Source organism: Schistocerca cancellata, chromosome 2 (genome assembly GCF_023864275.1).
Source record: "Schistocerca cancellata isolate TAMUIC-IGC-003103 chromosome 2, iqSchCanc2.1, whole genome shotgun sequence".
NCBI classification, from domain to species: Eukaryota; Metazoa; Arthropoda; class Insecta; order Orthoptera; family Acrididae; genus Schistocerca; species Schistocerca cancellata.
This window is the reverse complement of record NC_064627.1, coordinates 338,687,789-338,711,420: the sequence shown is the minus strand read 5'-3', so window position 1 is coordinate 338,711,420 and position 23,632 is coordinate 338,687,789. Positions and strand designations below refer to the sequence as shown.

Sequence of the window (23,632 nt, the reverse complement as noted above, 5' to 3'; positions counted from 1 at the left end):
TGGATCCAAATACATTTGGAAGTATTTATTTGCGTTGTGTTACTATGTGTATTGACTGTTTTTCTTTTTTTTTTTAAATAGAAGGGTCCTCAGGTTAGAGCCTAGTAACCACAAATGTGTTGTTAGGTGTCGCATTCTCCACAATTTTTACAAGGTCCATAGGTACCGGTACCTGACATTCTGACAATGTTGCAGCCTCTTACGATTTTCAATCTGGGCAAAATCTTTGTCACACGTTGCAAAGAAAAAGTTTTGTGGCACTTAGCCTGAGTTAGCCTCATCAGGGGGCCAGCACATACCGCTTGGGCTGTCATTGGGGCTTTATATGCTCAGCTAGAAATGATCATAGCGCTTCGTTCGCTTTTCAGGTGATTGGCAATAGCATAGCTTGGTTTTTCGTGACTAAAAATAAAAAAATAAAAAATTAGTACTTAGCCTGTTATTGATTTCTACTCTGCATGTTTTTCATCCTTGACGTCTGCCTAGATGGGTGTAGGGAGTATAACAGACAGGGAAAGTCTTGCTTGCCTATGACGCTCTCCTCCTTGTCGACGGCGTCGGCCTCGCTACGCGCGCGCTCTGTCGGCTCCGCGGTGGACGAGTGCCGCCACACGGAACCCAGTCGTTTCGCGCCGAGCCGGCGCCTCGTGCGGTCGCCACTAGATGGCTCCGCCGTACCCGTGCTGGACGCCGACTGCCGGCCGACCGCCGACGTCGCGGCAGTGTTGTCTCCCGCCGTGCCGGACGAGGGCGCCGCAGGCTCCGCGCTGTTGACATACGGGGGCAATTTGGTTAGTGTACATGTCCAGCAAACTTGATTGTAATTCTCCATCCGTCCCTTATTTTATAAAGGCTCCTGAAAAAATGGCTACAACAGTGTACTGAGATTATTTCTCCCTACAAAAGTTTAGACTGACAGCTGATATTTTTTTTTACATTAGAGAAGCTAAATGTCTGTGCCAAGATCACAAATATAAACTTTATTCTCGATAATCTGATTCGGAATCAATGCTGCCATCGTCAGATCTGGAATGCATTTATACCGTGTGACTATATACAAAACAATTGTAATGTATGGTATCAAGTACAATATAAAAGAAAAATCCAGAAATATCCAGAAATACAAAAAATACAACATACCTCGGTGGACAGGTTGCAGAATATTTCCTACAATAGCAGTACTCTGTCTCATGAATTGATAGCTACGTAAGAGACCAGAAAAATGATGCGTCGCCATGTCAAAATTAAAAACACTATATACACAGTTCTTCACCGCATACGTATCTCTTACGTCACTCACAACAGAATACATCATTGCAGCTAAGGCACCACTAGACCGGTAAATGAAAGACGTGACAACTCGACCGACAGATGTCACTAGAGTAACATGTGTATTCTTCCTTACAATAATTTAGGTGATTACGATGTGCTAGCTAAAACGTCGACGAAAATGAACCTCACCACATGTTTACAAAATTATGGCAACAATTAATTAAGGCAGGTCTAAAAAACTTATTCATATGGTGTTAATTATGCAATGTACCTATGTAAAAGCTGACTGTGCATTTGGTGCAGTTATCCCAAACTGATATACAATTGATTACTTAAGACGCGATTTAAAGGTTTTCAAAAACCACAGATCACATACACAACCATTAAAATATTTAAATTTTTTTTTAATTTAAAAATCTTATAAAAAGCAGGGGTAAAAAAGCTACAAGCTCAGCTTGTACATTATAACTAAAATAGCAGTGTAAACTGTGGTTGCATCCGAAGTAGTGACAATGCACTCGATAGTAACATAGAAAAAAATGAGGACACAAATAAAGAGATAAAATTTTTTAAAGATGCGAAGATATTTTACCTCTGATTTTCTAAGAGTTAATGGCTTTGTACGTGTGTCTGTGGATTTTGTAAACTGCTAAATCCTTGCGTCTCAAAATGAATAAACTACAAAAATTTCTATTGATAACTGTGTATGTAAAATAACCGTGTATGTATTTGTGTTCCACATACGAACCACTGGCTGATATTAACGAAATGAGGTATACGTATCATCGTCTCAAATGAAAAACATTTCACAGCTGCACTAAATTATGCTTATTTTAAACCTTGAGCGTGGTTTGTGCTATAATAATATAGCCTGCTTCAGAAGTCATACGCACTAATAAATGAAAAATGTCTTAGACCAGCGGCTGCGTCAAGACCAATAAAATAACTTCATCAGAAATAAGCCTGGTTTGAACATACCGTAAGTAAAATTACATATGGCACCATATGTCCTCCGCCACTACCACTGTTATACTGAGTGCACGACAGTGTAACAGTGCGAGAGGTGGCATGAGCCCCCTCTCATATTTCTATCTTACGATTTTCCTCTCTAATTGCATGCAGTGAAAAGTCGCTATTCCTTCACACGCGGACTTCCCACGCAGCATCTCTCATCACCCGGGTGGTCCGGTGACAGGCGGGCTCTGTTGATCTGGAAAGCATTAAGTCGACGGGTGTGAGGAAGTCGAGTGAATGCTTTGCAGAGGCCGACATTGTCGAAAGACACGCCCGGAGGGGTCTGAAGTAGCGGCTGGGCTAGAGGTTCCGTTACTTCGCAGAAACTTAGCGAAAACACTTTCTGGCGGGCTACGAGCGAGGCGTGGGAATGACTTGTGTACCCAGGCAGCTGTGGCGGGAAAATTCCCGCGCTTTCTGCAAAATAGTAACTGTGATTGGCTTGCTCAGGGCATAGCTCCATGACGTAGCAAAATCAGCGCAGAAATTGGCGCCAAGAATCTCCATTGGTGGAATGGTAGTGCTCCGGCAATAGAGGGGAATTTTCCGCCGGTTTTCGAGTTGGTGATTGGAACGTTCAACCACGGCCACTGTCGTGGGGGTGGGAATGTTGTGTGTTCGGCCTGTATGGGTGCTCTAGGTAGTCGGCTCTCGCCTTTCGGTCGAGGACGTCGAAGCAACCAGCCATCGGCTCCGGTACGCCAGATCGTGTTCTGGCAGTTAAGAAGACAGTTTGGTAAGGTATGTCCGCAGCACCGGCAGACAGGGATTTTCCTAGGTGATAATCAGAGCTCAGCAGAGCGCGCCTGTTCGTCTTTTTCTAACTTTGTTCTGTCTTGGGTAGCAGGAATTAATGTTGGGTTGGCTATGTGTTTTCTCTAAGATTTGAGTTGCAAGGAATTGGCTGCACATACCACTTCGTCATAATCCTCACAATCTAGTTTAAGGACAACTTCACATTCACAGCGTTTGTTTGAGTCTCCAATTTGATGTATTGTAAAAGAATTCATGTGTTTTTGTTTATTATTTTGTGTTTAGTCTTAATAAATCATATTGTTATTTTGGACAGAACTTTCATTCTGTTAATCGGTAGAGCAACCCTATCATTCCTCACTATGTTTATGAAACCTTCGTTTATTTAACTTAACTATCAAATTATTGCAGGTGCCAAACTCTCTTCTACTCCACTGGCAGGGTTGATTAGAGTCAGTTCGCGTATTTTTTTTTATCCTTGTGCAACAGCAAAAGTCGGAGTTAGAAAAGGGGGGGCTTAGAGCATCATTTACATATGTAGATTCTAGAAGAATTTAATGTTAAATACACTGCTAGCCCCGGCACCTCGCAAGTGGTAGTGGAGGAGGACATACGGTGCCATATGTAATTTTACTTACGTTATGTTCAAAACAGGCTTATGTCTTTTGAAGTTATTGGTCTTGATGCAGCCGCAGGGCTAAGACATTTTTCATTTATTAGTGCGTATGACTTCTGAAGAAGGCTATATTATTATTGCATAAACCATGCTCAAGGTTTAAAATAAACTTAATTTAGTGCTGTTTTTCATTCAAGACAATTTCGTAACGGTTGCTGTTGTCGCTGCCATGATGAAAATAATGGTATACGTATCACTTACTACTGGGAAAGAAATGTTGTAGGGATGGCTTCAAATGGCTCTGAGCACCATGGGACTTAACTTCTGAGGTCATCAGTCCCCTAGAACTTAGAACTACTTACACCTAACTAACCTAAGGACATCACATACATCCATGTCCGAGGCAGGTTTCGAACCTGCGAGTGAGATGTGGAGGAAAGAGGAAATGGACAGCGAGAGGCGGAATGGAAATAGACAGGGACGGCGTGAAGATGGCCAGAGGAGGGGGGAGGAGGTAATGGACAGAGAAAGGAAAGGGGAATAGATGGACTGCGAAAGCGGTCAGGCTGAGATGGACGTAGAGGGAGTGAAGAGGAGAGGCAGGAGCAGAAGGAGAACCCTACCATCAGCTTTTGTCAACTCAAATCTGGATTCGTATGACCGGGCCACGGTTTTCAGTCGTCTAAGGTCCAACCAATATGGTGACGACCCCAGGAGAGGAGCTGCAGGTGATGTCGCGATGTTAGCACAAGCACTCGGTCGTCTGCTGCCATAGCCATATTTAGCCGCACTGTCCTATCGGACACGTTCGTCATGCGCTCCGCATTGATTTCTGCCATTACTTCAAACAGTGTTGCTTGTCTGTTAGCACTGACAACTTTACACAAACATCGCTGCTGTCAAACGCGAAAGCCTTCGGCCACTGCGTTGTACGTGTTGAGAAGTGATGCCTGAAATTTGAAATTCTCGTAACACTCTTGACACTGTGGGTCCCGGAATATTGAATTCCCTAGCGATTTCCGAAATGAAATGTCCTATGCGTCTACCATTCCGCGTTCAAAGTCTGTTAATTCTCGGCTTGTGGCCATAATCACATCGGAAACCTTTTCACATGAATCGCCTGAGTACAAATTACTGCTCTGCCAATGCGCTGTCCTTTTATACCTTGTGTACGCAATACAACCACCCTCTGTATGTAAGTTCTTGCCCTCGGCGGCTGAACTTCCCTTAATGGGGGACTCCCGGCCCACAATGCCGTAAGCTCATTTCCATTTTTCCATTTGTCTCGTCAGTGTACGCTAGGGCGTTTCTTGACACTTTTTCAGATGTATTAATAGTTTACTTGGGCCACACCTTAGTTTGGTTCCGTTACATGTAAATATGAGTTGTGTCAAATTTGAGCTCACTGGGATAAGGGGAAAATCGGAAAATTGCTAAAAATAAAACCGTCAAATTCGAAAAGTATTAAATTTTCTGAGGCTGTAGGTAATTTGCTTTCAAAAATGGTTGAAATGGTTCTAAGCACTATGGGACTTAACAGCTGAGGTCATCAGTCCTCTAAACTTAGAACTACTTAAACCTAACTAACCTACGGACAACATAGACATCCGTACCCGAGGCAGGATTTGAACCTGCGACCGTAGCAGCCGCGTGGTTCCGGACTGAAACGCCTAGAATCGGTCGGCCACCGCGGCCGGCGGTAATTTTCTTACCTCAGTCTCTTTAACAGATTGCAGATCAGTAACTAACAGGTTGGTGGAGACAGGGTGGAACGATCTAAGTCGGTCTCTTTTTACAGCCCCGCCCCCCTACAAATCTCCAGCAGTCTCTCACTTTCGAAGAAAGGTAGCGAGAACAATATCGTAGTCTTTCGTTCGCTTATGGGAGAAAGTTTATATACTGGGGGACTACTCTCATCAAAAAACTGGAAACAAACTACTGTGTGTCTTTTACAAGCTGCGGGTGTGACAAAGCGCCGCACTACACATGCACCGAGCGGGGTGGCGCAGTGGTTAGACACTGGACTCGTATTCGGGAGGACGACGGTTCAATCCCGCGTCCGGCCATCCTGATTTAGGTTTTCCGTGATTTCCCTAAGTCACTCCAGGCAAATGCCGGGATGGTTCCTCTGAAAGGGCACGGCCGACTTCCTTCCCCATCCTTCCCTAATCCGATGAGACCGATGACCACGCTGTCTGGTCTCCTTCCCAAACCAACCAGCCAACCAACTACACATGCGTTACAATTTATTAGGAAAAAACGAATTCCGACACAAAAACTGGGAAAGTGCATATCAAAATTAGAAGCTTTGTATCAACGACAGATTGGACATTCATAAGCGAAAAGAAACAGATTTTCTTAAAAAAAAAGTGATGGCATTTCTAACTTAGCGCCTCGTAATACTATATTTAACTGCATTTCAAAATAAAATAAATAAAAAGTCCCCTACTCATTCACCGCTGATAATTTCAGTCACGTTTTGTCTCGTTTAACTGGAAATCATTCAAATAGTTTTTCATCGTTTTTTCTCAAACTGACTTGCCGAATTGGTGGCGTAAATTTCAAGTAGTGTTGACTCAGAGTTAACTTGAGTTCGGTAAAGTTCCAGGAATACTGACTGATAACAAAATGCCGTTACCAAAAGTACAAATTAGGACATCAGTCGCTAATCACTGCAAGGCTTGCAGTTATCTTTGATAGATGTAGGAAAATAAGGGAAGATTTCAGTTACATTACATCATGATCAGGCAGAGAATCCGAAACCAGATATTGCACTGTAAGGCGAACCCAGGAGCAGATATAGACTCAGATCACAATTTAGTAATGATGAAGAGTAGGCTGAAGCTTAAGAGACTAGTCAGGAAGAATCAATGTGCAAAGAAATGGGATTCGAATGTGTTAAGGAATAAAGAGATACGCTTGAAGTTCTGAGGCTATAGATACTGCGATAATGAATAGGTCATTTGAAGAGGAAAGCACATCTCTAAAAAAGGTAATTGCAGAAATTGGGAAGAAAAACGTAGGTACAAAGAAGGTAGCTGCGAAGTAACCCTCAGTGACAGAATAAATACTTCCATTGAACAACGAAAGAAGGAAGTGCACAAATGTTCAGGGAAATTATTCAGGAATACAGAAATACAAGTCATTTAGAATCGAAATAAACAGCAAGTGCAGGGAACCTAAGGCGATATGTCCGAATGAAAAATGTGAAGGAATCGAAGAAGAAATGATTGTACGGAGGACTGTCTCAGGTAGAAAATTGAAAAGAAACTTAGTTGAAATTAAAAGCAAAGGTGGTAACATTAATAGAGCAATAGGAATTCCATTGTTAAATGCAGAGCAAAGAGCGAATAGCTGGATGGATTACACTGAAGATCTCTATGATGAGGAGGACTTGTCTGATGTGGTAAAACAAGAAACAGGAGTCGATAGAGAAGAGATAGGGGATCTGGTATTAGAATCATAATTTAAAAGAGCTTATGATTAAATAAGGCAGATGGGATAGATTACATTCCATCGGAATTTCTGAAATCATTGGAAGAAGTGGCAACAATACGATTATTCACGTTGTTGTGTAGAACGTATGAGGATGGCGATATACCATCACATTTACGAATAAACATCATCCATATAATTCGAAAGACTGAAATAGCCTACATATGTGAAAATTATCGCACAGTCATCTTAACAGCTCAAGCATCCAGCTGCTGACAAGAGTAATATACAGAAGAATGGCCGTGAGCACCACCTGATGGTATACAAAGCTTTTATTTTATTAAGTCGGTCGGTATAACTATATTTATTATATGGATGAAATCTGTAATTTTGACGCCTGTTTCCCTCTAAAGAATACTAATGTTTTTGTTTCAGAGACATGGCCTGAAGATAATTTTTGATGAAATTGAAACTGGTTATTTTGACGGTGTTTCTTAATTTTTAATAAATCCTTGCGATCAAGACTGATTAATATTTTAATTATGTATCAGATCACTGTTAATTTCCAGGAATGTTTTCGAAAGTTATTAATTTTAGCTTCCCTTTCGAGTGGGAATAATTGTTCCAGTTGGTTCCCAAAAATCAATGTGGCATCTTTTTGAGAAAATGACGAAATCTGGAAACCTCCGCAGATATCAGTGGGTAAATCCCGGCATCTCCAGCTGCATGACGACAGTTTCAGGATCCTACAAATTTCTTGAGACACAGGAGGAGTCATTCATTGGCACTAACAATATCATAATAAAACTGTCCATACGCACACAGATGAACATACGTAGCACGATTCCACGAAGGGAGACATTTTCAGAGTATCTAACAAAATACAGTATTTACCTATATACACTACTGGCCTTTGAAATTGCTACACCCCGAAGATGACGTGCTACAGACGCGAAATTTAACCGACAGGAAGAAGATGCTGTGATATGCAAATAATTAGCTTTTCAGAGCATTCACACAAGGTTGGCGCCGGTGGCGACACCTGCAACATGCTGACATGAGGAAAGTTTCCAACCGATTTCTCATACACAAACAGCAGTTGACCGGTGTTGCCTGGTGAAACATTGTTGTGATGCCTCGTGTAAGGAGGAGAAATGCGTACCATCACGTTTCCGACTTTGATAAAGGTCGGATTGTAGCCTATCGCGATTGAGGTTTATCGTATCGCGACATTGTTGCTCGCGTTGGTCAAGATCCAATACTGCTAGCAGAATATGGAATCGATGGGTTCAGGGGGGTAATAGGAAACGCGGTTCTGGATCCCAACGGCCTCGTATCACTAGCAGTGGAGATGACAGGCATCTTATCCGCATGGCTGTAACGGATCACGCAGCCACGTCTCGATCCCTGAGTCAACAGATGGGGACGTTTGCAAGACAACAACCATCTGCACGAACAGTTCGACAACGTTTGCAGCAGTATGGACTATCAGCTCGGAGATCATGGCTGCGGTTACCCTTGATGCTGCATCACAGACACGAGCGCCTGCGATGGCGTACTCAACAACGAACCTGGGTGCACGAATTGCAAAACATGATTTTTTTCGGTTGAATCCAGGTTCTGTTTACAGCATCATGATGGTCGCATCCGTGTTTGGCGACATCGCGGTGAACACACATTGGAAGCGTGTATTCGTCATCGCCATACTGGCGCATCACCCGGCGTGATGATATGGGGTGCCATTGGTTACACGTCTCGGTCACCTCTTGTTCGCATTGACGGCACTTTGAACAGTGGACGTTACATTTCAGATGTGTTACGACCCGTGGCTCTACCTTAATTCGATCCCTGCGAAACCCTACATTTCAGCAGGATAATGCACGACCGCATGTTGCAGGTCCTGTATGGGCCTTTCTGGTACAGAAAATGTTCGACTGCTGCCCTGGCCAGCACACTCTGCAGATATCTCACCAATTGAAAACGTCTGGTCAATGGTGGCCGAGCAACTGGCTCGTCACAATACGCCAGTCACTACTCTTGATGAACTGAGGTATCGAGTTGAAGCTGCATGGGCAGCTGTACCTGTACACGCCATGCAAGCTCTGTTTGACTCAGTGTCCAGGCGAATCAAGGCCGTTATTACGGCCCCAGAGGTGGTTGTTCTGTTTACTGATTTCTCAGGATCTATGCACCCAAATTGAGTGAAAATGTAATCACGTTTTATTTCTAGTATAATATATTTGTCCAATGAATACCCGTTTATCATCTGCATTTCTTCTTGGTGTAGCAATTTTAATGGCCAGTAGTGTAGCTTAGCCTCAGTCATTGAACACCTTCAGGTTACCCTACAAATTCACCTTTCGTGGAGAAGGCAGTATTATTTTTTGTACAATTATTTTTAAACATCACGTGCAAATTTATGAGATATTTAAGTTCAATATAGTGTTGGGTAACTTGGCTACTGAGCCGTGTCGACTCGTTTTATGTTCTTACATCTTTGCTTGCTGGTGCAATCCCTCTGTCCAGTAGCCGGGAGGCGCTTCGGTCGCCTGTTAGTTGACTCTTTGGTTGTAGTTTCTTGCAGCGGCTTGTTAACCACATGGGCAGGAGTCGGTCGCTGTCGGTGAGAGAGACACAAGAGGAACATGTCACGTACGGTAAGCTGTGCACGGAGTTTGCGGGCACACGAGTGTCTAAAGGGCGGGCGCACACGGGAGACGTTTTGTCGCGCAACTGTCTCGTCTTTTCCACAGAGTCAGTACGATAAGAGCGCACACGGAGTGACGCGACAGCGACACAACTTTTCAGTTGCTCTGGCTGCCGACAGATGGGCGACGCAACTGTCTCCCCTCCCACAGGTTACACGTGCGCGCGCACACGGGCGGCATTGTAGCTGCCGTCTCTGTTGTAAGCAGTTGGAAACTTTGAAGTTCGTAAAATGGCTGTTGTGAGGGATGAAGACATCGACAGTGAATTGCTCATAAATGAAGTAGACAAGAAGCCTGCATTGTTCAATAAAACTTAGCCAGCCGGTGTGGCCGTGCGGTTCTAAGCGCGTCAGTTTGGAACCGCGTGACCGCTACGGTCGCAGGTTCGAATCCTGCCTCGGGCATGGATGTGTGTGATGTCCTTAGGTTAGTTAGGTTTAAGTAGTTCTAAGTTCTAGGGGACTGATGACCTCAGTAGTTAAGTCCCACAGTGCTCAGAGCCATTTGAACCATTTTTTCAATAAAACTTAAGAAGATTATTCTGACACTAATGGGGAGAAGTGTGTCTAAACGTATGGAGTATGATCTAGGGACAACTCTCTCTCTCTAAAAAAAAGTCTGGTAAGTTTTTATTTTACAAAGTTGCTTTTATTGACATATTTTTAACATTGATAATCTATTACACTTCTTAATAATGTTTTGAGGATAGAACAAGGAAGTTTTTCAGTGTTGTTGGGTCCTAGTGAAATCAGAGTCCATCGTACTGCCACGGAAGAGATCCTCCAGGGGACGTAAAATAGGTTGCAAAATAGTTGCATACCTTGACAGCAGATACAGTCCTAGCCTGGTGTTCCATGTCTATACTCTGCAGTCGACATTCATAAGCCATATCTGTAAAGTTAATTACATCTTTTCCGCGCACAAAATTGTTGAGCACACAACATACTTTGATTATTATATCGCATAAATCGATGGTAACATCAAGAGGTGTATGGTAAATACATCATTTGTTCACCAGCATGCCAAGCGTGCATTCAACCATACGACGAGTAGTTGCATGCCTATGGTTGAAAATTTTCTTTACTGGGGTTAGCGTTTTTTTAGCAAACGGGCGCAAAATTTGCCTCGATAAACCAAAAACTTCATCAGAAACCAAATAAAAAGGCATTGGTTCGCCTTCTGGATCGTTAGGCAATGTTCGGTCGTTCGGTACGTTCGGTAGGTTACTTTGCTGCTTTTTGCCCATATTAGAATTATTAAAAACTGAGGAATCACCTGCTGCTCCATTTGCACTAATATCTATGAAGACACATTGATATTCAACATCGACCCATGCCATCAACAGCAAAGAAAAGATTTTTTTACAATTAAAAAATTCTGAGCAAGAACTTTGAGGTTGCATTATTCGAATGTTTTACATCTACAGCACCTATGTTGCTGGGGAAATGGGTGATTTTCTAGAATTGTTCAGCAATGTGCAGCCACTCTTCTTCAATTTTCTCTGGCATAACCATAGGTTGCAAAACATTCCATATTTCAGTACATGTTGCTTTCACTATTTTGCGGATTGTGCTAGCACCAATCAAGAAGTTGTATGAAAGATCGTTGAAACTTGATCCAGTTGCTAGATAACTCAAAAGAAGTTATAATAATTTATGAAGTTTCGTAAATGATTTAAGGTAATTGAATTATAACAGTTTTCATTTTTATTTCATGAAAATAAATTAAAATCTACAACAATGTCAAGTGTTTCAGTTTATTGCCTTTGTTTCCTAGTAACGCAGGTACAACGAAAATGGAAAAATCTAAGGACATGCTTTGCAAGAGAGTTGGGTGAGCAAAAATCTGCCAAGTTAGGCCAACCAGCCGGAAAGCGCCGAAACTACAAATTTTACTATCAATGTTTATTTCTTCTACCAACCGTAGAAGTACGTGAAACAAGTGCAAATGCTGAACTAGTAGTAAGCGATGAGGAACCTGAGGAAACAGAGAACGTTCAAAGGCTATCCGTTGATCGTTCTCTACAAACCTCCCACAATCCAAATTAGAAGAAGAAGATGAGTTATGAAGAAACTTTACTCGATATACTTCGAGAGTAGAAAGAAGCTGCTTCGACAGGGGATGAGCCTGCAACACATTTTGCATTCTCTCTTGTACCTACGCTGAAAGCAATACCCACACACCGACTGATCGATGCACAAATTGAGATTCTTCAGATAATACGACGTTTCCAGAACACGTGTCTACCAAATGACACACGTGATAGTTTCAGTGGCGGAGTTCTGTATTCTAACTTCTCCACCACTCCTCGAGTGTTTACTGCAACATCTGTGTCTGACAAGCTAATATTGACCGAAAGATGGAGAAAGGAAGATGGATGTGGGCAGAACGCTTAATCAGGATGGAAGAGGGAAGACTACCACTAGTATTATCCGTTGACAGAAGAAGCGGCCGAGGAAGGCCGTGGACTAGAGAGAACGGTAATAAGCCCACTGGGCAAAAAGTCACCCCAGTATGGACGGACACATGAATCGTAAAGTTTTTGCAGATGACGCAGCGATCGAGTCGCAAAAGGCAGTAGCGATTAGCGGAACACTTGCTTATATTCCAAGTGGACATGTGGACATTGTACTTAAACGTGACAGAGTGACAAAAAGGGGCAATCGTGTTTGGCCTAAAGAAAAAAAATGTGGGTGAAGTTGCTCGATTTTCTGGTGCTTCGCGGCGGACTCTTCAGCGTGCCTCCAAGTACTGGTGTAACAAACGTGGTCACGAAACACGACGTTAGAATTGTGGTCGGGAAAAAATATTGACTACGAGACATGTTCCACGGCTTGTGAGTCCAAACCCAACAGAAATTACCGCAGGCAGTGAGTGAAGATCTATTCGAACCTGCTAGCGAGAGAACATTGCGACAGGAACTGAATGCAGTGAACATTAAGTTGGTCACCTCACAAGAGACCGTTGCTCACACAGGGACATAAAAACGATAACAGCAAAGTTCATCGGAATGGAAGAATATGCGACTGCTTTTCTGAGCACTACCCTACTCCCACACCCTGTTACATCTCGATTATCCTGCAAAATCGCCAGACTTGAACCACACAGAAATGAATGAGGCATGTTGGAACAGCGGGTAAAACGATGTCGTCAGCATCATGGCAATTTGGTGGGTATTATGATCAGATCCTCAGCGAGTGGCTAAACCTGGATGCGACGTACTTGGACAATCTTGCGGACTCACTTCCGAACCGACTCCAGGTGTTTAACAAGTCCAAGGGTGGAATTACATGGTATTAAATGTGTTTGTAATGATTTATATTGGGCTGACTAAATTTTTTCCCGGTGGGCCTACAAACGAGGAGGTGATGGACCTGAGGAAAAGAGAATGGACTACCAAAGTCAGGAACTAATATAACTGTAGAGAACTCCTATCATCTCCCAGGCCAAAGCGACAGTGAAGACGAAGAAGAACAATCGAAAGTAACATACACAAGCAATTAATTCATTTTATTAACTGTTACTGATCCCTTGCCTACAGAATGTCAGCTGTCTGTCTGAGGTGGGATCTCTACACGTGAACTATCTGGAAAGAGCAATCACGACTGCGGCGGTTAATTCAGAAGTCCCTACTTCGGACAGCATAAATAAAGAACGCAGCAAAAGAATTAAAGAATGGAAATCTGCACATACAACGCGAAACTTTATTTGATGGAAGAGTCTGCATCTTCTTGTGTAACGGCAAGATCCAAACCATCTGCCATAATAACGTACTGGAGGCAGAGGTCCAGCGTAGGAAACTCATCCAGTGTGGAATACAGTGGCAAAAGCTTGTAAACGCACATGTGCTATCCTGATAAGCCCTCTGCCAAAATTGTCGTCAGTTGACATAAGGAAGTGGAAAAGCTCAAAACTCCAAAATCGTCTCCACTCACAGGTGAAGAATGATATCGAACAGAAGCAGGAGGAAGAGAACGAAAAACTAAGGATAGTAATAACACAGAAAATCGGATCCTCTAGAAATCTAATGAAATGATCGTATATTACTATCGGCCGTAAAATCAGGGTTACATCTACATCGCCAGCTAAATCTACATGATTATTCTGAAGTTCACAATTAACTGCCCTGGCAGAGGGTTCATTGAATCACCCTCAAGCTATTTCTCTGCCGTTTCTCTCTTAAGAAACGAACACTTAAAGCTTTGCGTGCGAGCTGTGATTTCTCTTACTATCACAATCGTTTATTCCTATGTAGGTGAATGCCAACAAAATTTTCATCTTCTGAGAAGATAGTTGGTGATCGCAATGTCATGAGGAGATCCTGCCGCATCGAAAAAGCCTTTCTTTTAATGATTTCCATCACAATTAGCGCATCACATCTGTGGTATAATCTCTCCTATTTCGCGACTATCCAAAACGAGCTGCCTTCTTTGAACTGTTTCGATGTTCTCCGTCACCCCTTTCTGATGCGGATCCCACACCGCACAGCAGTACTCCAGAAGAGGGCGGAAATGCGTAGTCTAAGCAGTCTCTTTAGCAGACCTGTTGCATTTTCTAAGTGTTGTGCCAATAAATCGCAGTCTCTGGTTTGCTTATCTATCTGAGCGTTTTAATTTAAGTTATTTGTAATTGTAATTCCTAAGTATTTAGTTCAATTTACAGCTTTTAGGTTCGTGAGATTTATCGGGTAACCGAAATTTAGAGGATTCCTTTTCATACTTTTCTGGAGCTGTTTGGCCTGCAGGTGCAATCTTTCTATTTGACACTATTTTGGAGATAAAGATGACATAAGCAAAGAAATATCGGATCCGGCCGGGAATCAAACCTGGGACCCTGTGATGTAGGGAAATGACTCTAAGGACCTGTGGCTCTAAAACAGAATGAGCCTGATTTTCCACATAGGAAATTGCTCATAGCTCCTCAGGAAAATGATTACGAAAGAAAAGAAGTACACTTGCCCATGGTGTAGATGTTATTTTGTTGGTGACTAGATACAGTCCGATAAACGTAAAGAATGGTGGGGTAACAACTGTGCTCATTATGAAAGAGTATGATGTTATCTGCGTGACCACTGAAGAAGAATTTTGTATTTGAACTCTTGGCCGACTATATACGTACTCAAGCACTACTTGAGGATTGTCATCTTTTTTTAAGTACAAAATTATTTCATACTGAACGTAAACAGTCTTGACCGGAGGAATTTTTTTTCTACTTTTTCTTTAGCTCTGTTAGCGTTAGTGGAGTCGTAACGCCTGCTTCGTTCACCGCCACCGCCTTCTATCATGGTATGAAGTCTGAAGATGATCTAAAACAGACCAAAACTGGTAATCTCAAAAGGAAAAAAAATTTCTTACGGTCGAGACTGTTTATGTTAAACTTAAAGTACTAAAAAAACCGCTGTTCTCCAAGAGAAATGTTCTAAGAAATAACTATTTCAAAGTAATTTTCTTGAAAATGTGCGCTCTTTTATTAAAGGAATATTTCAAGTTGTCAAAGATAAACGTAATGAAACGTATATGAACTGTAAATTCAGACCAACTATATTAGAGAAACGAATCGGAGGAATTATATTTTCATACGTTTTACGAAAAAAGCGATGAGCGAAGCTTCTCTCAGAAAATTGAACCTCTCTTCTCCTCTTGTCTACATCGAACTGAGCATACGTATTTTGCTTGTCTCTGTAGTTCATACAGATGTGATTTGTAATTAAATATGTTAAAAAAGAATTACGTTATTGTTTTCATTTATAAATAAAGTTTCTCATCGAAGTTATTAAGTTGTACGTGAATTGCGGTTTTGTAATATTTGTTTCAGAAAAGCTATCTGGAACCGCGAGCTCAGCAGATCATGGTAAAGAGACGCAAATGCCCCCTATGGCTTTCGTGTTCAGCCATTGATTTCATTGTGCTGTAAGCAAAACATGTCCCTGAAATTATCTGCAGATCATTTAACAGAGACTTGCGATCATTTTGGGCAAGGGAATCTTACGTATGATGTGGCCATTGTCTACGAACTGTGATCTGCTGCTCTCGCTTCTCTCAGATACAGGTCCCATAGAACTGATGATGGTGTTAAATTAGTATGGCTGGTAAATAGTAAAAGCTTCAGGAGCCAGTTTCACTTTTAAATCATTGCATTCCTTTTAGATTTGTGTAGATGCAGTAGGAAGAAAGCGTGCCACCATCAACAATGACTATTGTTTCATTCCTCAATAAGAGAGAAATTCCATTAGTTTGACAACTTATTTTTTACAAATTTTGCTATTTTATTCAAATACCAGGTTAAAAAGCGTCATTACTCTTTCCCGCATGTGTGGGTTAACGTACAAAGTTAATGCTTTTTGGACTCTTGTTCTTGTGTATGTGTTAACAGTAAAAAATGCATTTATCTGTACAACGATTTAACATGTAGGATTAAGCAGATATTCACATTTCCTTCTTAATTGCGTACCCTTAACCGAAACTCTAACACTACGGCAGTTTTGCGTATAATGTGATGGCAGAGCTGGGATTCGCCTGCCATACGCATCTGGCCGGCTACCTGGCCGTCACGTGGACAGCGTCCCACGTGCCTGCCCGTATTCACCTCTGTGTAGGACGGTCGATAAAATTATCGCCCATGTGCGCTCTCTATTGTGTGAACTAATCCGTGTTGTTGCGCTGACAGATCTCATTCATCCAGGCGGATACAATTCTGTTAACGCGGAATTCCGAACTAATCGCATTAAACCTCGCATTTTGTGTTTCTCGTCGGAATTAAATATGCTACTTTTCATCAACTCCCCGACGAATGACATCTGCGTTGTTTGGAAGCGATAATAATTTGATGAACTAAACACGCCAGATACTGAGAGAAAGGACGTGTTCTGTTAAACAGTTTAATTCTTCTGAACTTTTTTTTTAGTCATCGGTTTTATGATATGATGCGGCCCGCCGCGAATTCCTCACCTGTGCCAACCTTAACACCTCAGAGCGGTTCTTGCAACCGACATCCTTAATTATTTGCTGAATGTGTTCCCATTTCTGCCTCCTCCTACAATTTTTACCCTCTATAGCTCCTTTTAATACCACTTGACTTTTCTTCTCTTCAGTGTTTTCCGTATATTCTTTTCCTCGCCGATTCTGCGAAGAACCTCCTCATTCCTTACCTTACCAGTCCACCTAATTTTCAACATTCTTCGATAGTACCACATCTCAAATGCTTCGATTCTCTTCTGTTGCGGTTTTCCCACAGTCAATGTGTAAGTAGGCTGTTTAGATTTTTATATGGGTAATGCCACGTAGCGCTCTATATGAAAATCACTGGCTGTGCTGTGTGCAGTATGTGGCTAGTTTGCATTGTTGTCTGCCATTGTTGTCATGAACTGCTACAGCTGGATGTGAACAGCGCGTAGCGTTGGGCACTTGGAGGTGAGCCGCCAGCAGTGGTGGATGTGGGGAGAGAGATGGCGGAGTTTTGTAATACTGGATGTCAATTATGAATATTAAGGTAAATACATTGTTTGTTCTCTATTAATATCTTTCATTTGCTAACTATCCCTATCAGTAGTTAGTGCCTTCAGTAGTTTGAATCTTTTATTTAGCTGGCAGTAGTGGCACTCGCTGTATTGCAGTAGTTCGAGCAACGAAGATTTTTGTGAGGTAAGTAATTTCTGAAAGGTATAGTTTAATGTTACTCAGGGCCATTCTTTTGCAGGGATTTTTGATAGTCAGATTGCGTTGCGCTAAAATTATTGTGTGTCAGGTTAAGCACAGTCGTGTATAAATTGTTCTAAGTGGACGTTTCACATGTATAAATTGTTCTAAGGGGACGTTTCATATGTCGACCCTTAGCCTAGGATACCTCACTGGAATCTTCTGATTTTTTCTTGTAGTTTGTGTATTTAGTGTAGCTTTAGCGCGTAATTGTAGAGAGAATCTCCTTGGTAGTTGCAGTCTTTCATTGTTGTACAGTAAAACAGTTGTGGCATGCATATAGATTTGCACCAAGTATTTCGCAGCTACGCTTGCAATTAACTAGATATTATTTTCAGTGCTATGTTAATGTGTTCTCTTATTTTTGCTATTCAAATTGTGCTTTTCTGTGTTATCGTGTGAAATATTGTGACAATAATGGCGTGTGAAAAACGTAACACTAGGCTCCAAGCTAAATTGAGAAATAATAGTGACGACGAGCGTAGCTTATCAGCGCCGCCGAGTAATGAATTTACTAATGTTCAAAGTAGTAATTTGGTAACTGTGCATAGGGAAATGGAGCGGGCGTCAAACAATGGCGTAGGCAGTGAAACAGGTAGTGAACAGGGAAGCATTATCGATCGATCGGTCGGCAACAGCTCGCCTCAGGAATCCGAAATGATAGGACACAATTTTGCAAATACTGTAGATTCAGGTTTTGCGTCCTCACCGTTTTCTCAAGTAAGTCAAGACACATTTTCAGCTTGTCAAAATGTGAATGTTGCCGGTGCAAATTCACTGCCGAAAAGCACTGAGGAAAATGTTTCAGACACCAATGCATTGTTATTACAATTAATGCAACAAATGGGAGAAAAGCTTCAGAAGTTAGACACAATGGAACAACACCAGAGACAAACACAGCAACAGTTAGACGCAGTGGAACAAAATCTTAAAAAGTTAGACACGATGGAACAAAATCTTCAAAAGTTAGACTCATTGGAACAAACTCTCGAACAAACACGTGAAGATTTAACTGCTGAGTTACATAACATTGAATCGAAATGTCAAAAGGTCTGTAATGACGTAAAAACACAAATTTGTGAGCATTTTCAAACTATTTTTTCGCGGCATGAAAATGCATTACAGAATCACGAAGCAGCCATAAAAGAGCTGCAAACCATTGTTCATGAAAATCATGAGACCTTGTGGGCTAAAATTGACTCAGTTGCATCTACCGATTCGGTTACGCAACTGGCAAAAACTCAGGAAAACTTAAAGAACACAGTAGATTCGATTTCAACACAAATGGACACTCTGAAACTTGGTTCAGAAAAACACGCTGAGGAAATGTGTTCACTATCGGAGAAAGTAGCTGAACTTTCGGATCAGGTCACTAACTTATCTACAAAGGTAGATGATGATCTGAATGACACAAGACCCGTAGCCTTCACTGACACGGAAGAGTATGAACAAATTAGAAAATTCAGACAAAATCAAAATCAAATCAATACACAGTACAAAAGAGAAATCCGGGAAGTACAAGATCAGTTGACACAGGTGATACAAGAATTACATATTTCAGAGGACACTCGCGCTCCAACACGGGAAGAGGAACTTAGAAATACGGAAAAGCCACAAAATAATAACACAGGGCATTTCGGTAATTATGAAAGGAATTGGCAAGGTACACCGAATTTTGAGATGGAACCGCCGGCACGACGTAACAATGACCGATATGCTACTCGCCGACACGATGACTTTGACTATAAGCTGTTCATTACCACACGTAAATTCAAAACATTCAAGAATTCTGCCAATGACATTCATCCACAAGCGTGGCTCCATCAATTCTCTCATTGTTTTCCTCCCAACTGGTCATTAGAACACAGATTAGAATTTATGTGTGGCTACTTGGAGAATGAACCAGCTGTAAGAATGCGATCTGTCATTCACGATTGTCACAGTGAAGGAGAATTTTACCATGCGTTCCTCTCAGCATATTGGTCACAAGCTACACAAGATCGCGTAAAACATAGCATCATGATGATGAAACACTTTGAACAATCTGAATTTTCCAGTCTTGTCAAATATTTTGAAGACATGTTGCACAAGAATCAGTACCTGTCAAACCCATACAGCCCCTCAGAACTCATCCGCATTTGCTTAATCAAACTGCCTGAACATTTACGACATATTATTTTAGCAGGACGTTGCAAAGACGACATTGAAGCTTTTCAGGGACTGTTACAAGAATTAGAAATTGACACAGACAGTCGCGGGATGCGAAAACAGGAAAACAATCACTACAGGTCACATCCGTCACAATTCCGTGACGACAGAAACGATAACTGGACGCGACAAGGCTATTCTCACCACACAAATCGTGACCAAAATAGACACCACCCGTATGACAACCGTTGGCAGAGTAGTAATAATTACAGGGAAAGATCACCTCTCCGCAGTAATGACTATCACAGAGACAATCAGAGAAACAGACAATATGGGAACCAAAATAATTATTATCAAGGGAGACAGAATAACTTCAGACGCAACGGTCCAGCGCGCAGTTACGATTCAGGAAGAAATTCTCGACCACGTGACCGACAAGAAAGATACTATCGAAACTACCGACATGACGACAGACGATATGATCGTAACGACAGACCTGAACTGCATCAGAACTGGCGAGTTTTAAACAGAGCCGGGCCCTCTCGGCAAGGCGAATTTGTGGAAGTTAGGCCTCCTAATCCCAGTAACGGCGCGCGCCAACAAAGAAACAGACAATGACTCGCACCGCAGGCAGCTGCGTGCGCCGGCTGGCTCCGAGAAAAATGACATTGACGCTAACCTTGAGCAAAATTCCCGTATTCTTTACGGACGAATACCGCATGATAATTGCATTCAATTTGAAACTCTGCGTACTGAGAAGAGCAAAAGGTTTACACCACATTTCTCATGTAAAACCATTTATTGACAGATAATCTGCTTTTTAACTTAGTCTTTACAATTTTCACTTCACACCACTTGTACAATTTGTCACACTGAGAAACTGTTAACATGCAACTATGTTTTAAAGCTAACTAACCATCCAGTCAAGAACATAGGTAACTTAAACAGTAATTGCGAATGCATTGTTATTGCGAACAGACGACACAGTGTTGTTATTTATACATTCCTCCTTGTTAGTTGCACGATTACATAATGAATATAAGGCTCACATACTTAGAACATATCTGGTACTGCTAATGAAATTTTCATGCAACATTTTGGTTTGCTTACGAGTGGATTCTGGATTTGAGGTGCTTTCTGTGAAATGCCAGATGACACAGTGGTTGGTTTGTGTGACACCTTTACGATTATATCACGACGTTACTAATGAGTGACAATTTACAATGTTGCTTTTGCGGTGTATCTGTTTTATATCTGCACAGTTTTTTCTGAATCCTTATGGAAAGCAAAACATGTTTTAGTAGTAACTTTTGTGGTATTGCTACAAGGAGACAGCCTTTTCCGTAGGACAACAATACGTTACAGCACAGTACTTTCCTCATCACGGCAATAAGCGTAATAACTAAGTTATCTATACGCAAAGCATTTCACTTTTGTGTATCATGAGGTAAGTACATTGACTTCTGCAGAACTTAGCTTTCGGAGGACAATAACTACCACACTTCCCAGAGATTATCTAACAGCAAGACGCATATTTAGCGCTACAGGACACGTATTTGAGTGATTAATTTTGTACTTAAAACATTTATTTTTAAAGAGTTTTGAATTACACAGAAAGTTTTTTGTGATACATTTCATTCCATTGCTGTAATCTGTAACACCTGAGGGTATAATTACAATAATCCTCAGGGGGGTACACGCCTACTTTGTGTATCATGTGTTTGGCAAGCACAAGGAGCCCTAGCTAATATGGTATTTGCTTATACAACTTTACACATCGGTACCATATTTCTCTAACACATAAATTACACAGCTATCTGATCATTTAACTGAGAGAGACAAACTTTTTTATTACGTCAGTGACAGATGTTTACGTAATTACACCGTTGGGTAACTTCACACTTGCGAAATTGTATTTTGTCTGTACTTTTACACTGTTCATATTTTTTTGGTACCATTGTGATACTATGAGAGCTTTGAATGATGTATTTGGTAAGGGAGCATGATTTTAAAGTACGTTTGAGGCAGATGACACTTCTGACATGAGCAGAGAATTTTGTTAGGTTTTGAAATTATTGGAGGAAGCTACGACGATTTTGAGATTTGACTGAGGTGTTATGATGTTATTATTACGATGACGATGAGTATTATGCTGCTGAGGTATGTTTATGATTAATAGGCTGATGCTATATGAGTTATTTGATTATGCTACTTATCTGTTATGATGCAATATTGAAGAAGTGTCGACGAATAAGGTAAGGAGTAATGAATAGTGGTTAGGGACGCGAACTTGTGAAAAAGGATGTTGGAAACCAAGAATCGTACTTTAAGAGTTATGAAAGGTGTGTAAATGCGTGAATGTATCACAATGCCGGCGAAAATTTTTTGAACACGGTTATATTCATAGGATTTTGTTTCTACACATTTGCAACGCACATTCTTGACCTGTGAAATATTTTTATATGAGACTGTCACTGTAGCGGAAACTGCTGTCGTAAATATTTCCGTAAGAAAGTTAATTGACCACCTGCACGTGCGTCGTCGGGACACAGCTGTGTCAAACACCTGGAGACCAAGCCATTAGTGTGAGTGCCTCGTCAGAAGCACAGGTAGAAAAAAAAGGAAAGGGAAGGCCATTGTCCGCGCTACTGACATCTCCTTGTTGAAAGCATACTGTGGAGCTCGTAATTTATGATATTTACTGAAATGCCTAATAAAATGACAAGAAATATTTTTACATCTGCAGACCTGATTATGACAAGTGTCTTTGTACGAGAGTTGAGAGCTACTGACTTATGAAATGTCACATGACTATTGAATGATATTTTTATGCTTTGCTTTTCATAGTTGCTTATTTCATTTAATATCTGGTTTCCAGCTGTGTTGCAGCATTAGTTTTATAAAATAAACTTAGATGCATTTGCTAATGTGAACTCTTTCTGTCAACAGATCTATTAAATAATTATTTTATGATCCACATTCTTTAAAAAAGGAGCACTTGGAAAGGAAAGAACAATAAGAAGGAACTAGTAACAGTAACACATAATTTTCTTTTCAAGTACATGGTAATATTTTTTTACAATAAGTTGTTGTGGTGCACCACTTTAATTACATAGACATTAAGATGACCACTTTAATTACATAGATATTAAGATGTGAATAGACATTTCCCTTTTCTGCATTGTTGTCTTTACTGTAATATTTTTTCTGCTTGCGCTATGTCATGTTTAGGTATAAGTTGCTGCTGTTTGCCAGGCATAGTGTTATTGAATTTGACTTTTGCTAATTTCTTAATGCTGCTTGCTTCGCAAATCTGCGTTTTTTTTCATTGCTGTTTATATTAACTGTGTTATGTGATGCTGCATTGCCTCGTCCCTTGGTATATATATCTGAGCTCAGTAGATTTAAGTTAGCTTAAGAGGGGGTAGACTATATAAGAAACTAACTATGATGAATTGGACGAAATGCATAATGTATTAAGAAGCTATAAGAAAATGGTTTGTCCAAAAAAAAAAAAAAAAAAAGGATACTGTACAGTGGAGAAAAACTATTTTTGACAGAGGAGGTGAACAGAATACAGAAAGCAGGCTTAGATAGGACTTTTGGGAATAATGATGAACGAAGGGAGATCTCCATGCAAAATACTGCAGTAAAACAAACCCTGTCCTTTCCTTTTGTGTCATCCCTCTATATGTTTGTGTACCTTTGTGTATTTGTGTTTTTCCTGTCTTTATGTGTTTAGCTGATGAGAGCTATGTTGTAGAATTTTTCTAATACTATGTTATTTACTTTGTAAAGATGTTGAGACATTATTTATTCTGTTTTGTTGCTCATGTGTGAACATGATGTTTCAAAAGTTATTCTGATCTTTTATGTATGTACTCATGTCATAACTCCTGTAACACTGATGTATATGTCTATTTCGATTCTTTTGTAAAGCCTGTACTACAAATGTTATCTGTATTGTTATGTTTTTAATGATGTATTTTGTA

At 41.0% G+C, this 23,632-nt stretch overlaps 1 protein-coding gene across 1 annotated transcript in view; it reads right to left on the bottom strand.

Annotated features, from left to right (window-relative positions):
* The window catches only part of LOC126153857 (uncharacterized), a 1,728,205-nt gene that overhangs the window by 1,084,540 nt on the left and 620,033 nt on the right, over positions 1-23,632 (bottom strand). The window contains exon 20 of the mRNA XM_049916098.1: positions 529-767. Coding sequence (XP_049772055.1) covers positions 529-767 — 239 coding nt within the window. The remainder of the gene's footprint in view (positions 1-528; positions 768-23,632) is intronic.